Source organism: Carya illinoinensis, chromosome 9 (genome assembly GCF_018687715.1).
Source record: "Carya illinoinensis cultivar Pawnee chromosome 9, C.illinoinensisPawnee_v1, whole genome shotgun sequence".
Lineage (NCBI taxonomy): Eukaryota > Viridiplantae > Streptophyta > Magnoliopsida > Fagales > Juglandaceae > Carya > Carya illinoinensis.
In genome coordinates this window covers 10,227,932-10,245,232 of record NC_056760.1, presented here as the reverse complement: position 1 = coordinate 10,245,232, position 17,301 = coordinate 10,227,932, and the positions used below count along the sequence as shown (strand labels likewise).

The window sequence follows — 17,301 nt, the reverse complement described above, 5'->3', positions numbered from 1 at the left end:
TGGATTCTCGGGGCTCCAAACACCCCTCACCAAACCCAAGTAGCAAACTCAAAACTAGGATGAAGTTTCCAAATTTACGAGGAGATTAAGGGCTGGTTTGGATAGTGATTTGAGTTGAAAATGTTTGTAAATAGTAGTAAGATTGTTGAGATGAGATTAGATGGTTTTGAAAAATTTTATTTGTTTAGATTAGAAAATAAGATGAGTGGAAATTGTTCACGTATAATATTGTTGAGTTGAGATGAAATGGTTTTTGAAAATTGTATGTTTGGAATAGGAAGTGAAATGAAATGAAATGAAATGACTTTGGATTAGAAAGTGATTTTAAAATAATTGTTTAGATAAAAGAGTATCTCTCTATATGAGTTGAGATAATGAGATGGTTACATACCATCTCTTAAACCAAATGGCTCCAGAGAAAAAGATTGAATACTTAAAAAATAAAAGATATTTGAGAAAGAAAAAATCTACTCAACCACCTACTATTCACACAACCTCCACACATCACACTTATTTTAATTTTAATTTTAATTTTTTCTTTTATCAAATATTTAATATATAAATAATGAATAAAAAAACTGAATTAATTTTAAAAAATAATCTCAAAAAAATTTTAAAAAAAAATATTAAAAATTTGAAAAAAAAAGTGGTGTGTGGAGATTGGGAGGTTATTTAGCATTGCTCTTTGTCTTCTAATCTTGTAAGTGGTGAGGCTGGTGCCTTGTGTAGGAGCATCCGAGACTGTGATCGTGTAAGAATTTTATTTTATTTTATTTATTTATTTATTTATTTTTATAGATGCTCAACAGGTTAAAATATCTTTAAGTTTTTACTTACCTTCCAACATTTGACACAAACAGAAGGGATGTGTAGCAGTATAGGATAGTAGTAGAATTCCAATGTTCATTATCCATACCTGCCGTTCTTATATATATCCTATGCAATCAAGCTGGTCACACAGTAATCAATGACAAATCATATATAATTTTTTTGAGATTAAAAGTTTCTATTGTAGTACTATATGTGGTGATTGTATCTGCTTGTAAATATGCTTTGGTATCTAGGCAGTTTGTGCAATCTCTGACCTCTTTCTTTCCCTTTCTTTTTATTTTTTATTTTTTATTTTTGGTCTAGAAAAATAACTTATTCAGTAAAGCAAAGCTCTAAATTAATCAAGAGAAATGCCCATTTACCAATTGATTAATGCAAAAATCAACGAGCAAAGGTTGTAATTAGTGGAATGAAAAGATAGAAATTGGGTGTCTGTCTTGACTTGCGAGTCTGATGACCCCTTTTCCCAGATTATACATTAAGAAAATATATGCACACGTGCATCTAATAAGCTTTTATGCTTAGTGGGGTACAATTAGAAAACAACCTCACGTGCAATGGTAACCTAAATGGTTGTCTCTTGATGCAGTTTGTGTCAGGGGAATATGAAGCTAAACCTTGGATACCATCCTTCTACTTTTAAATTAATCCCACCCATATGAGCAACCCTTTGTTTATCAAAAAAATACGGCATCCCCATCTTAATTTAATCAGAGCTTTTCAATTTAAAAACTAAGAAAAATTGCCTAAAAAAGCACCAAATCACAGGGTTAAAAGTCCATGAAAAATGTGCTGGTAAGGTAATGGAGTCCTGTAATGAGTACACACACGCTCGCACCCCTTGATTCACTATCTTTCTAGTTTTTTAGATAAACAAAACAAATAAAAAATATAAAAAATTAAAAAATTGGACCTTGGAACTTAAGAATTGCAAGTGGGAAGGGGTAATATAATATAATATTATTCTGTTTGCGTTGTGGAATGTGTTTAGTAAGATTAAGCTTTATGATATTTAGTTTATTATATACGTTGATTAGCTTCACATGATACGTTGTTTATGTAGCTTTGAAAGGTGAAATATGCGACAATGAAAGGTGGATATATATTTTATTTAGAGATGACACGCCAGATATTCCAGGGACACAATAATTAAAAAACTTCGAAGATTAAATTGTCATGAAATTTCTCCATTGTATTATCACATGCCTCGTAATGATTGTAGCAGAATACGAAGAAAAATATCTCTCAAAATAAAGAGGGATTCAGATTCCCCATAATTGACTGCTTGAATTGCACAAAAATCCGAACAGTCAATATGAACGGAGCATGCTGATGATCTCACTAACAATGGCCCAGACCAGAAGGTGCACCTACTAAAGGCAATGTGGCTCTCATACTCTTTTCACATTGGTTGTCCAAATTGCAATACAATCTAACTAGCCAATTTCTAGGGATCTAACTAGCCAATAGAGAGAGAGAGAGAGAGAGAGAGAGAGAGGAACTCAATCCTAACCTGATAAAATAGTACATCAAGTCAATGCAAATAGTATAATTGGTCTGCAATGCAAAACAGGTCTGCCACTAAAGTCTGGCTCTGCACAGACTTGGGACCTTGGTTTTAAGACGAACCAGACCCAATAAACAAGGCTCGAGGGCCCTGCTCTGTACACGTAGTTAGACGATATTTTCCCAGACCTTCCGCGGATTCGCTTTCAACGTCGGGAACATAGGCCCATTTACCCCGCTTGCCTATCACCTGTTCTGAATGACTAGGGCTGTAATCGAGCCGAGCCGAATTTTGGCTTGCCGAGCTCGGCTCGACTCAAAATACTTGAGCTCGAGTTCGAGTTCGAACTCGAAATTTTTTTTAATTCTTTGTTCGAGCTCGACTCGATAAGTTAAAATCTCAACTCGAGCTCGTCCCACAAAAAAGTTCGAGTCGAGTCGAGTTCGAGTTCGACCTCGAGCTTGAATTGTTTCCTTTTTAATAAGATTTAATAATTAATAAATTAAATAAATAAATAAATAAGAACTAATATTAAATTTATACAACTAACAAGTAGAACCTTTATTAAATTATAAAATTTTAAAACATTTATAAATAATTAATATCTAACTAGTTGATATTTATCCAAAATAACAATATATTATATGCCTACATATATTATTAATACATACACTTAATATGATAGAATATATCTATTTCATATATGATTTCCACATACTAGTATATGAAATTATTAAATTTTATCAACTAATTATTATTCAAATTATAAAATATACCTATGAAGTATATTAACTATATAGACATAAGTAATTAGAATACATAATATATATTTAATTATACAAGTGGTATGCTTATATTATTAGCTAATACATATATACATGCATAGGTGTATGTATATATTTATTAATATATGAATGAGTTTTAATCGAGTCGAGCTAATGAGTCGACTCGAGCATAAACGAGTCTTAGTCGAGTCGAGTCGAATTTTGTCGAGTATGTATCATTTACAAATCGAGCGAGTATCTGCTTTAACGAACGAGCTTTTTTTTTTTTCACGAGTCGAGTTCGATTCGAGTTTAACCGAGCGAGAACCGAGCAAGCTATCGAATAAACTGGTTCATTTACAGCCCTATGAATGACATATCTTTTCCTCAAGATCCCTCTATCAGCCCCGTTCATCATAGATTGAGCTCCATAATCAAGCTCACCAAGTGAAAAGTCCTACAAATCCTGGGCAATTCCAGTACTGGAACGTCCATTGCCATCTCTGTTAGAATAATAAAATACAGAATAGGCAATAACGGAAATAATAAATTGCATATATTTTACCATGGTGATTCAAGAACCGGCAAGAGTCTAAAAGAAAACCTACTTAAAGAGAGAGAAATATTTGAGTAGGAAGATAATTTTTTGACTTATGCCTTCTGATTGCCATACTGATGGTATACACAGGCCTTCTATTTATAGGCTAGGCTAGGAACTCGCTAACAGAGTTAGATTTGAACTATTCCTCTCATCAAGGAATATGATAGAGCTTATCTATTACTAGTTGTTCAAAATGAAACTCTTAATACCCTAATTTAAATTTAAATTTAAACTTCTTAACAGATAAAATCTTATCAAAACTTAATAGACAAAAGGGTCACTCAAAATAAAACTTTAACATTCTCCCACTTGACTCTCATGTCACACAAGTTTCCATATAGGGTGATAGAAAACCAAATATGGCCAAACATTATTTATTTTAACTAGTTATAGAACCCTCCCACTTAGATAAAGAATATTATACACGAATCATGGCAGTAAAGTCTTTATAAAGTCAAGCCATCCCTTCCATGTATCACATGTACAATATCCCTTAAATAAGTACCATATCAGCAAATAATTTTATGAATGAACTTCTAATAAGTCATTTGGGTCCCACTTTACATAATCCACATAGATAAAAATAATATGTGCAAAACAACTTTATTCTCCAAAATAAAACTAAAATAAATATTGTATGTCTATATATCAAATAAAGAGAAACTAAACATAAAATAAGTTGACAAGTACCATATTGTCCACATAACTTTGGAACTGCAGTACCAGTAAGCCTTTGCTCATGGGATCTGCAATCATCAACTCAGTACTTATGTGCTCAGTAAACACCTTATTCCTCTTGATACTCTCTCTAACACTGAGGTACTTGATGTTGATATGCTTACTTCTACCACTGCTTTTATTGTTTTTGGAGAAGAAAACTACAGTAGTACTATCACAGAAGATCTTTAGTGGTCTCTTTACTAAATCAACAATCTTAAGACTACTGAAAAAATTCCTCAACCATAATGCCTGTGTAATAGCTTCATAGCATGCTATGAACTCTACCTTCACAGTAGACGTAGCAACAATAGTTTGCTTACAACTCCTCCAGAATATAGCATCCCTAGCAAGTTAAAAAAAAAAAAAAATCCTGAAGTAGATTTTCCGGTGTCTACACATTTGGCAAAATCCGAGTCTGAATAACCAATCACCTCTAATCGGTCAGTGTGTCTGTAGGTCAATTTGTAATTCTTGGTTCCTTGTAAATACCACAGAACTTTCTTTGCAGCTTTCCAATGACCCAATCCTGGGTTACTTTGATATTGACCCAATAATCTCACTACGAAGTCAATGTCAGGTCTAGTGCAGACCTATGCATACATTAGGCTTCTTACTGCAGATGTATACAGTATCCCTTTCATCTTCTCCTGCTCTCATACATTTTGAGGGTATTGGATTTTACTAAATGCATCCTCTTTGACAATAGGTGCCACTGAAGCCTTACAACTCTTCATATTGAATCTCTCCGATACTCTTTCAATGTAGGCTCTTTGAGACAGTCCCCAAATTCTTTATTCTCTGTCTTTGTGAATCTCTAAGCCAATGAAATAAGAGACTTCACCTAAATCCTTCATTTCAAAGTTTTGAGAAAGAAACTATTTGGTGTCGTAAAGCAAGCCTAAATCACCGCTCACAAGCAAAATATCATCTACATATAGGACTAAAAAAATGAATTTACTCTCACTGACCTTAAGATATATGCATTGATCAACAAGGTTCTCAATAAATCCAAATGAGATAATAACCTTGTGAAACTTTATATGCCACTGGCAGGAGGCCTGTTTAAGTCCATATATGGATTTCTTTAACTTGTAAACTCTCTGACTGTTTTCTTTAAAACCCTCAGGTGGTAACATATATACCTCTTCTTCAAGATCTCCATTTAATAATGTTGTTTTCACATCCATCTGATGTAACTCTAGATCAAAATGAGCTACTAATGCCATGACTATTCTGAATGAATCCTTCTTAGAAACTGGAGAGAAGGTTTCATGGTAGTCAGTGCTTTCATTTTGAGTAAATCATTTAGCTACAAGTTTGGCTTTACATCATTCAAAATTACCATAAGCATTCCTTTTGGTTTTATAAACTCATTTACAATCAATGGTACTGCTTCATTATGAAAGTCAACGAGATCTCAGACTTGATTTTCAACCATGGATTCCATCTCATCTTTCATGGCATCATACCAAGATGTGGAATTATCTCCACTCATGGTATCTGAAAAAGAGCTTGAATCTTCCTTAGGTCCAACATCAAAGTCAAATTCTTGAAGGTAAACCATATAGTCATTAGAAATTGCTAGTCTCCTTACTCTTGAGGATCTCCTTAATACTACTTCCTTTGTAGTTTGTAAACTAGGAATAGGTTCTGCTTGAACCTATTCTTCAGGAGTAGACTGTTCTTGAAATGATTGTTGTTCAAAGTGATCAATTTGATCTTCTCTTAGCATAATCATAAGTCCTTCATATGAAGGAGTTTTAGTCTGCTCTTGTGCTTCCTCAAATTGTAACTTACGAGGATAAACACTCCTATTAGGTTCAACAACCTCAAGGAATTTAACGTTTCTACTTTCAACAATACTAGGACTATTTGAAGGACAATAAAACTTGAAACCTTTGGAGTTTACTAGATAGCCAATGAAAAAACCACTTATTGTTTTTGGGTCCAATTTCTTTATGTAAGGATTATAAATCCTCACTTCAATAGGACAATCCCATACTCGTAAATGACTCAAACTTGGTTTTCATCTCGTCCATAACTCAAAAGGTGTCTTAGAGATAGCCTTGGATAGAACTCTGTTCAAGATATACACAACGGTTTTCAAGGCTTCACTCTACAAGAATAATGACAATTCAGAATTACTAATCATGCTTCTTACCATGTCCATAAGCGTGCGATTCCTCCATTTAGCTACACCGTTTTGTTGTGGTGTGTCGGGCATTGTGTATTGTGCAATAATTCCCTCTTCTTCAAGGAATTTTGCAAATGAACCCATCATTTATCTATTTTCTGTATACCTACCATAATACTCACCTCCCCTTTTATGGTCACCAATGAATGAGATAAAATATCTTTGACCGTTTAGGCAGGGAGTAGGAAAAGGTCCACAGATATTGGTGTGTATGATTTTTACAATACTCGAACTCCTTATGGCACCTTCAGTGGTCTTGTTGGTCTGCTTTCCTTTTATGCAGTCCACACAAGTCCTAAAGTCAGTAAAATTAAGAGTTTGTAAGACTCCATCATTCACCAACCTTTTAATTCTCTCTATGGAGATATGTCCCAATCTCCTATGCCATAACATGGATGAGTTCTCATTTATGAATCTCCGTTTAATACCAACATCAATATGCAAGGATAAATAATTATTCTCAAAATTGGGATCTAACTCAAATTTATATAAACCATCAATTTTTATTCCACCACCAATGTTTACATTATTCTTAAAAAATGCTGAAAGTAGAATTAATAAATCTAAACTTAATCTCAGTCAACTTTGAAACTAAAACCAAATTTCTAGAAAAATTAGGAATAAAAAATACATTTTCAAGATCTAAAACAAATCTAGTTTTTTTTTCCCCCCCACAATCTCAGAAAAATAATTTCTTTATAGTCAGAGAAATTATCATCATTTAGCATTGAAATATGAATAATATCATCAGAAGGTGAAGTGGGAAAAGTTAAAGCTGCAATAACCAAAAAACACTTTAATACTATGAATTTTAACTTTATTTAAATCAACCAATGTCAATTTAACCAATAGTAAGTTTTAACCAACTATAAATAGTGGTTGCATCACATAAGAATTTACTAAATATCTAAATAATAAGACTATAACAATTCAATGTTAATGAATAAATTCTCCATACCTTTGGGCATGGGAAAATCTACCACCAATACGAAACCATCTATCTTATTCTAATCAAACCATAAAATAATAACCTCCCTTTGGGGCCAGGTCACTAAAATAATGATTTAATCACAACACAGATGCTAATATATTTTTATAAGGTTAAAACTTTATATGATTATCATTATAAATTAGGATGCTTTGGCTACTCCCAAAATACTCCGATAATCGACCTTATATGATTGTTTTTCAATAGATAAGGATGCTTTAGCTACTTCTAAAATATTTCAAATAATCATAACCTCTAAAATAAGGATGCTATACTTTTTTCGTTCTCTCCAACGCGACCTTCCGTTCTCTCTCCAAAAAAATCCTAAAAGACCAGAGCGACCGACGGGGGTGGGAGCTTCGGCTCCTCCCCCCCCTCCTCCATTCCCCCTTCTTTTCTCTCTATTTCCTATTTTTTCTGTGTTCGTTTTTCCTTTTGTGTTGGGTTTTTGTGTGTGTTTCAGGTAAATAAAGGAGGGGGTTCCGACGGGATCGTTTCCAACCGTCGAACATCAACACACAGCCCACCAGAACGTTGGCCAGCTGCCGATCTTCAAGACCACCGAACGCGGCGCCAAAAGGGAGGGAGCGTAGCCCGCACACGCGGGACAGAGTCTTGGATGGAATCAGAGCGTGGTTGTCACGAGCCACCAAGGAGCCACCTGCCGACTCAAAACATGGCTTTTCTGGGTCTTAAGACTCCGGGTGATCATCGAACGATCGTCGGATCCCCTCTAAGAGTGGTTGCATTGCACGCACCACTGATTTGTTTTGTTTTCATCCGTCTGTTTTTCAGTATTTTTCTGGTTTTAGTTCTGTAGTATTTGTTTTAAACCGAGCGGGTGATGAGTTTTTGACTGGACACAACCCGGTGCTTGTGCTGTGGAGAAATGCAGTCGGTGTTACGACCAGTGGACGTACGGCTAACCTCTGATGGAGGTTCTGTGTTTCGCACGCGAGCTGGGTACTCATGCTGTGCTTGGGCTCCTGATGCCGTCGTCTGGGGTGGGTGTGCCGCCGGGCTCTCGCTGCTGCTCAGTTTCTGTGGTGGTCTGGTTTTGTATGGTAGTATAGTTTTTATGTTATTCTATTAGTAATAGCTTAGGAATAATCTTTTGGACTTAGTGTCCAAAGCAGTGATGTACCTTAATCCACCTTCTTAGAAGGTCGGAGGGGCTGGTAATTCTGTATTGTACAGAGTGCTATCTCTTTTCGGAGAGGTTTAGAGGTTAAAATAATGTCTGCCACTTCGTGTGCGGGGGTGTTCCAGAGCAAATGCGTAGGTTGGCTTATAGTCTGGATTTTTCTGTATTAATAAATCACATTTGTAACTTTGTTATGATGAATGGATTCACATTTTCAAAAAAAAAAAACATCTTACTATAGGAAAAACAATATATATTGACCCACCAAAAATTAATACAAAGAACAAACAAACCAAAAACAAGCCCAGAAATAAAACTTTTTTTTTAAATAATAAAATATTATTTAAAAATCAATATTTTATTCCTTTAAATTGGGTTGATCGAAATTATTCTATAATACTTACCGAACATATAGCCCATTATCTGTCTGCCTTTTAATAATAGCAAATCTTTCTTAAAAGCCGAAGACTTAATAAGGCCAAGAAAATTTAAAAGGCCGAAAAGTGTAATAAGTCGTTAAAGGCCTAATAAGGCCGAAATTGATAGAACAAATCAGACCGGAAGTAAATCCATAGTTGAGGTTCATACTTTTTTTTTTTTTTTCTATAAACAGACCAAATGTCAAAATCGCACGGTTTCTCCCCTTTTTATTTTTTATAAATAGGGCCAATCAATGCCTTGATGAATTTTACCATAAAAATAAATAGTGCTACTAAGTAAACAAAAGGCCATAACATTTCTCATATCAAACCAAATTTGATCTCACAAAGAAAACACAATAATATTAGATTTTCATGCTAAAACGAGAAAATACATATATCTCAAAAATCTTAATCAATAGGCATGAAGGTGGCTCTGATACCAAATGTAAGAATAATAAAATACATAATGGACAGCAACGGAAATAAGAAATTGCATACTTCCTGTCATGGTGATTCAAGAACGACAAGAGCCTAAAAGAAAACCCACTTAAAAAGAAAGAAATATTTAAGTAGGAAGAGAATCTTCTAGCCTATGCCTTTTGATTGCCATACTAATGGTGTACACAGACCCTCTATTTATAGGCTAGGCCAGGGACCCTCTAACAAAATTAGACTTGAACTATTCCTCTCATCAAGGAATGAATAGGATAGGACTTATTTATTACTAGTTGTTCAAAATGAAACTCTTAATATCCAGTTTAAATTTAAATTTAAACTTCTTAACAGATAAAATCTTATCAAAACTTGATAGACAAGAAGGTCACTCTAAATAGAACTCTAACATGTTCAACTCCAAAGAAATTGAAGTCAATAGTATTGTGACAAGTATTCATCCTACCTAACGCTCTATATGGTGGAATAATTGGGAGAATTCAAAAGTTCAGAATGCGTCCGGTGCATATATATGGTGGCTCAGTTCAACGTTGTCTAACCTAATTCTAGGGCTCGAAAGTCTTTTTTCTTCCAAAACAATCTCCGGACCCTCTGACGGAAAGTTCTACTACCTGACACTCTATGATCATCAACCTCAAATAAAGGCATTTCGATTGAATTGATTCCATGGTTGTCAAAACCGTTGAGCCTGGCAACAACTGAAGCCATGGTTGGTCTATCAGCTTCATTTGCTTCAGCACAGCGTAAGGCAGTGAGGATGCAGTACGTTTTTTTTTCGTCAAATATTAAGCAATTTGACAATATTGTGGGATCTATCATCTTTGAAGCAGTTCCTTCAGTGTAGTTTTTCCAAGCCTGCAGGATAGAAATATATACATGATTTTAATTTACTTAATGGGCAGGGGCAGCTACTAAGAGCATTTATTTCCATTATGATTATGTTGATTTCGTGTGCATGAAGTACTGACTAGTGCTGGACTAAATGGAGAAAGGAAATGTATCCAATTGAGTATGATTGTACTTACACAGCTCAAAAGATTGTCCGCATTCCCCTCATTTGGAAAGCAATTGTTCTTCTGCCCGCACACTATCTCCAAGACTAATACACCGAAGTTAAAGACATCGGACTTCATTGAGATCAACGGCATGTGCATCACATCTTGAGCTCCGCTGTACATTATAAATAACGTCCATCAGTTTAATTCAAATATTATTGGTACTAACACTACTTACATATCCTTGTACAATACAAGTTATACCGATTAAATATTAATCTCCTTTCCATGATACTTATAATTACTTGGTCCTTGTATTCTTGGGAATTTGATCTAATGAATGCAAACTTTTCAAGCAAAAATCTGAAATCATTGGATTCATTTCTTCGTCTAGAAATATGTTACTAGCTTTAAGACCGTGATTCAAACATAGGTTATATTTTTCATGAAGGTAAAGAACCCCTTGTGCAATGCCTTCTATGATTTTGTAGCGCATTTCCCAATTCAAAGTTGCAAGCTTGAGCGGATCTACATTTCCAAGCAAGTATATGAGTCACTTAACTAAAATAAATGGAAGTATATATATTCTAATAAGACATGCAAGTCAAAACAACAAATGTTCTGTATATATAAATCAGAGAAGAAGTAGGTAAGTACGAAATATACCAGACAGGTAGTGATCAAGGCTTGTATTTGGAACAAAATCATGTATTAGAAGTCTTTCATTTCCTTCAATGGAACAGCCTAGGACCTTAACAATATTACGGTGGTGAATTCTAGTCAGCGAAAGGGCCTCTTTCTCAAATTCTAGATGTGTTTGTCCATAATCCGTTGACAGCCTTTTTACAGTAATGACTTTATCAGAGAACCTAGCCTGATCAGAATAAAAATGGAGTGTATGTAATCATCCAGGAATGTGAAATTTACTATCTTTCGAGAATTATAGTTGTTACAATTCAAAAGGATAACATCTACTTACCTTGTAAACAGTACCAAATTCACTTTCTCGGATTTTATTTGCTTCGGAAAAGTTGTTCGTGGCAACTTTAATATTGTCAAAGTCGAATAGTATGGAATCTATGGATCCAATTATCTCATCTACAATTTTAAAAAGAACTCATCAACACACATAAGGGATCAATTAAGTTAATTCTAAAATGAGAAGTAAAACAACCTAAAATATGTCCATACAGCAAATCGGAAGCTGAATCTTATTCCCAACATCATGCCTATTGTTTGAATTTGTTATTTTCTTTAGCGATATACAAAAACAGTCTTTACTCATAGAGTAACAATTAATGAACATGAAGAATGTAGCACTTACTTTCATTTTTATTCCTTCCCCGCTTCGCCCTTATATAGATGCCCGCGATGGACGAGATTAGTCCCAGAAAAGTAATAGATGCCAAAACTACAATAAAGTTATAGTTCCCTGCAAAAATCATAAATCTGTTCTTATTGGAACATCCTGATTGTATTGATCGAGTTTTGGAATTCGTATTTCGTCTGAATATGGAGAACTAATCTTTAAAGCAAAAATAACAACAAACACGTATCAAGCATTACATTAAATGTCAATCATAAGATTCTTATAAGCGTAACGGCATGGGTACCTTTTCTAATAGGCGACCTGTGAGGATCAGTTGGGGTTGGCGAATGAGCAGGGGGTGGCGAGTTAGTTGTAGAGTTATAGAAGGGGTAGACCTCAAACCTGACATCACAGCTGGGTCTAGCGATTCTCCCACCTTCCTTCCCATCACAACATCGTGGAATACCTTCAGATGCCCCAAGCAAGCAATCGTTGCATTCTTGTTCAGATAAATCAGGCGTGCATTGCACGAGTGCATATATTGTTTTGAAGTTTGATACGGCTGCATTCCCTGATGCAAACTTACGAAGAGAATACTGTGCGGCAGCTTGACTTCTTAGCCCTTTCAGCAACCTCCTAACAGCTTCAAAGAACTGATCCGCATAGTTAGACGACACGTTATTGACGTCCCACATGGTGAAATTGGGGCTGGTTTCTACGACGCCCAAAATCGAGCGATTTGAGTAGCGTAGCATACAGTGGTCGTACCACCCAATTGCCTCCTTATGATCGGAACAGAGCTCAGGGAGAAGGTAACTAGCATTGTAGAGGCAACCGCGGCAAACATCCAGTTGAACATCTCCTCTACAGAGTCCAATTGCGTGTACTTCGTTGATGTTCTGGCCATAAGAAGAGTTGTAGAATCCGTTGCTGATAATTTCGGTACTGGTGTTGGATATGGAGTGGAGGAGGTGATTGAGATTTGCCTTATATGTACTGTTAGAAATGTAGTTATCCCTGTCGTCGTCTAAACAGGAATGGTATAGGAAGGCTGGTTGTGCAACGGCTTGAGAGAATATCCTTAAAATGGCAGCGACGAGCAAAAGAACTAATGTTAGCGAAACCATTATCGAGAAATCAAGAGACGTTAATGGTGGAGCAATTAAAGATGCTTTTGTGTTTTTTACTTTTATAGGCGACAGAGACTCAATAGAGGTTAGGTAGTGGGTTGACTCAAGGGTAGTGGGCTGAGTCGAAGATGGAAAATTTTATAAAGTTATAAACTACGATTTCGTCTTACTTCTTTTTAAGATTTTTATTTAAAAAATCGGATGGTGATAATATCACATTTATATATTAGAATGAATTGAATAAACAGCGTGGTTTGTAAAATTATTAGTCAAAAATTACAAAGATTCATAGGATTTTTCTACCAAAATATAATATGTGAATCCCATAATATTTAATATTTAATATTTAATATATATCAAGTGAGTAATGACTCCTATCAATTTTAGCGAGCATTTCATGCTACCTTAAAAAATCTATATGAATAACAATACATATGTTATAACTATTTTATTGTAACAATATTCTAAGAACTTAAGGGTCTCAAGCAAGAAAGAGAAAGATAAATAAGTTGGCTTTATAATATTTATTGTTACTTGTATAAACATTTTGAGTAATATTAGATAAATAATATTACAATTTTTTTAAATTTTTAAATAAAATAAAATAAATAATTTTATTTTTTAAAATTTAAAAATAAAAATAAAAATAATAAATTATATTTTAATAATATTTTATTTAATTTTCATTTGATTAAAGTCTTATAATGCACCATCCTCGAAACCCGAAGTAAGGCTCCTAGAAAAGTCTCTTAAATCTCCATCCTCGAAACCTTGTGAAAGGCTTTCGGAAAAGTCTAAAATCTCCATCCTCAAGAGTCAAGACCGAGAGGAAGGCTCCTCGAGACCCCGAGGAAGGCTCTTAGAAAAGGCTCTTGAGCACTTGAAACATTACGGGTACTACTTTACCCGTCAATCTTTGTATGACCCACTCTGTCATACCAACATGTGTGGCTGCGTCTGCGTCTGTGTCTGTGTCTTAAATGACCCACTCTGTCGCGAAGGTCAGTCGGCACTTGGACATTGATCAAATGTAAATCCAAACTAATAGATCTGATTGTGATAACGCGTACATATACAGTTGCATTTGACCAGTTATAACGCTTAAGGTGTTGCTTGAATACTTAGATGAGATGAGATGAGATGAGATGATTTTAAAAATTAAATAAAATATTATTAAAATATTATTTTTTAATATTATTATTATTTTAAGATTTAAAAAAATTAAATTATTTATTATATTTCATGTAAAAATTAAAAAAAAAATTATAATGATAAAATAAAATGAGATGAATTAGATATCCAAACTAGGCCGTACTAATTAGCATTCATTACATAAGATAAAATTCCCAATTTGTTCTCCTACCTTAATTGGCGAAAACAAATTGTTTCCAGTTCGGATATTCCAACGATCAACTTGCTAGGTCTCAGGTGCTGCGCTCTTTAGTTTAAACCCTTCGAGTTTCGATTTGGGAACTCAACCCACATCCTACTAAAAAGTGCCCACCGCTTCAGTTCCATCAAACCAAACAAAACTTTTGGCGAAATGAAAATGGGCCTCTTGGCAATAGGCCATATGGCCTTTTCGTGCAAATGACTAATCCAAGTTTCTTGCTACCATCTAGAAGTAAATATGAAAATTAAATAAAATATTATTTTTTAATATTATTTTTATTTAAAAATTTTAAATTATTTATTATAATTTACGTGAAAGTTTAAAAAATTATAATAATTAAATAAGATAAGTTTAAAAATAAACGAGATTATGTTTAGATGTCATAATCACTTCAATCCATCTCAAATTAATCATCAATAATGTGATTAATAATTGAAGTCCAATTCCTACATATCTTCACATCCATGCCTTGTACCGAGAGATGCAAAAACTATAATTTTTCTTATGGTGTGAGACTGAGCATTTTTTTGTAACAGGATATTTGACTCAGTAATTTTCCCTACTTCTTTCGGACAGAAAGCCACCTTTGGAGGTTTTTTTTGTAATGATAGGCTATGACAAGCCTCTTTATCAAAACTAAGGAACTCCGATAGTTCTTTATGTCCTCCAGTATTTTTGGTCTCTTTCCTGTCAAGTCTTGTGAGTTCCCTCTTATCATAACCTGGCTGTGTATCAGGTACCATACCATTTTCATTTTGGTTTTCATCCGTTTCTTGGCTCACAATTGAAAATGTTGGCTCAAGCCGAACACCAAGAGGAACTTTCCAAACATGGTATAACCAATCCCTCATCACCACCTTCATGAGGATATTAAGTTCATTACAGTCTTTATGGCCACTGTTAATATTATCCTCTTCATGATAATCATCATCTTCATCATCACTATCATCTGTATCATTACAGTCTGCTGTTGAATCACCATCTTTAAATTTTTCAATGAAAAAAATGGTTCTCATCCTTTCTCATCCAACTAACCAAGCAGTCTTCTAGGCTAGCCTCTCCCGGGGGTGAACACTGCGAGTCATGCGTCTGCTGTGCTGCCATTTCACTTTTGCTAATGTTTCCATTCTCAGTCCCAGCACTCCGTTCTGTTTTCTGTCTTTTTAACTTCTTGATGCTTCTTTCCATTGCATTGGGACAACCGCCCTGAACTTTAAGGTAAGAGAGGCCCTTGATAATATGATCAAGATAATTATTTACGTAGAAACAATTGCTCTCAGTTGTGCATGTTAGAGATAAAATGAAAACAAATTATAAAGAAATTTGATTTAGTTATTATTCTTATCAGATATTAAGAGATTTGATTTGTAACTATACTTATCACTACGTAATTTACAATTGCTAAACCATCTGTCTGTTAGTGACAATTTCCCTCGTCTGTCTTTAAGTTTCATTAGTGAGTTTGCCATAAACAATATCAAAAGCATTTCATTACATCTTACATGCTGTTTTCTTTGTATTGTAATAGCAGTTTCAGTATCTTCTACTTTAAAACGAAATTAACATTCATCTCAATTCAAATGCAAAATTCCTCGGGCCAATCGAATCAACACATACTTAGCAGAAATTTTGGAACATAACAAAATAGCCAGATTGAACAGATGATTTCTTACCCACTCGTAAAAGAGACATGCAAACATCACAAAAAAATAACAAGATTCTTCTGATAAAAAATGACTTTAATGAGCAATTAAAGTTAGAATAAAATAAAACAAAACAAAAGAGAAGAAAATAAGATAAAACAAGAGGGCTCATTCGATGTTTTATCTCATTTTTATTTATGTAATTAGAATTCGAAGAAAATAAAGTATTCGTGGGCTAATAGAAGACAAAACCAAAGAACTAAGCAAAAACGCAAGCATGAACTAGGCTATCATACTTGTCCATCTGTAGGAAGAGATTGTTTTTTTTTCTTTCCTGTATTTGGGCTTCAAGAATTGATATGCTCTCCTAACGCTCAGCATTGATCTTCCGTCTTTCCCTTTGTAACTCGGCAGTAATCTCAGCAATAACACTGATGCCCTCCCCTTTCACTTCTTGCTCTATAGCACACAATGCAGAAGCATTGACCAAGCCAGCGCAGGACTGAAGCTCCACCATTGAAAGATACCAATAATCACAAAAATTACATACACCCACCAATCAAAACCTCGTAGAAATGCTTCCCAGATGAAAATCTTCAAAATAAATGAAGATATATAAATGAGAGCAGTGATTGGACGTTAACTATGTAGCGAAACCGCAAAAGTCAAAGAAGGACCATTTAAATGCAAAACCTTTCATAAAAAAATGGTTTTCATTTGTTCTCTAGCTTTTTAGTGGAGATGCATCAAGATAATCAAGGACTATCAGAATGTGATCAGAAGAGAGCATGAAAGGGTTACAGAGAAGGAATTAGGAGAGCTTGAAGAACAGTATAGTTTGATCAGTGCAAGTGAAACTATGCTATGTTGAAGCTACATGGTCATTCATGACAGGAAGAGTTCAAAAGAGAACATGAAGTAGAAGACGTTTCTGAATAATCAATGATGACATTCTGTGAGGCAGATGAACGTGATTGGAAGTTGAGGAGACTCTTGGGTCTGATTATTGCTTCAGCTTCGGAAGTAAATCGAAATGAGAACGCCGAGGGTTAAGGCATGCATCCCCACGTGCGCCTCTCTCTCTCTCTCTCTGACTCTCTCCCTCCTTGGATTCTCGGGGGCTCCAAACACCCCTCACCAAACCCAAATAACAAACTCAAAACTAGGATGAAGTTTCCAAATTCATAGATTAAGGGCTGGTTTGGAT

General features: G+C 34.7%; 1 protein-coding gene across 1 annotated transcript; it reads right to left on the bottom strand.

The window, feature by feature from the left end:
* Positions 1 to 9,899: 9,899 nt before the first annotated feature.
* LOC122277171 (cysteine-rich receptor-like protein kinase 25) lies at positions 9,900 to 13,149 on the bottom strand. Its single transcript, XM_043087067.1, has 5 exons — positions 12,233 to 13,149; positions 11,944 to 12,051; positions 10,925 to 11,147; positions 10,650 to 10,794; positions 9,900 to 10,479 (listed from the first exon to the last, which is right to left on the bottom strand). Exons 1-5 carry the CDS (start codon positions 13,053 to 13,055, stop codon positions 10,159 to 10,161), a joined length of 1,620 nt encoding a protein of 539 aa, XP_042943001.1. The 5' UTR covers positions 13,056 to 13,149; the 3' UTR covers positions 9,900 to 10,158.
* Positions 13,150 to 17,301: the final 4,152 nt, after the last annotated feature.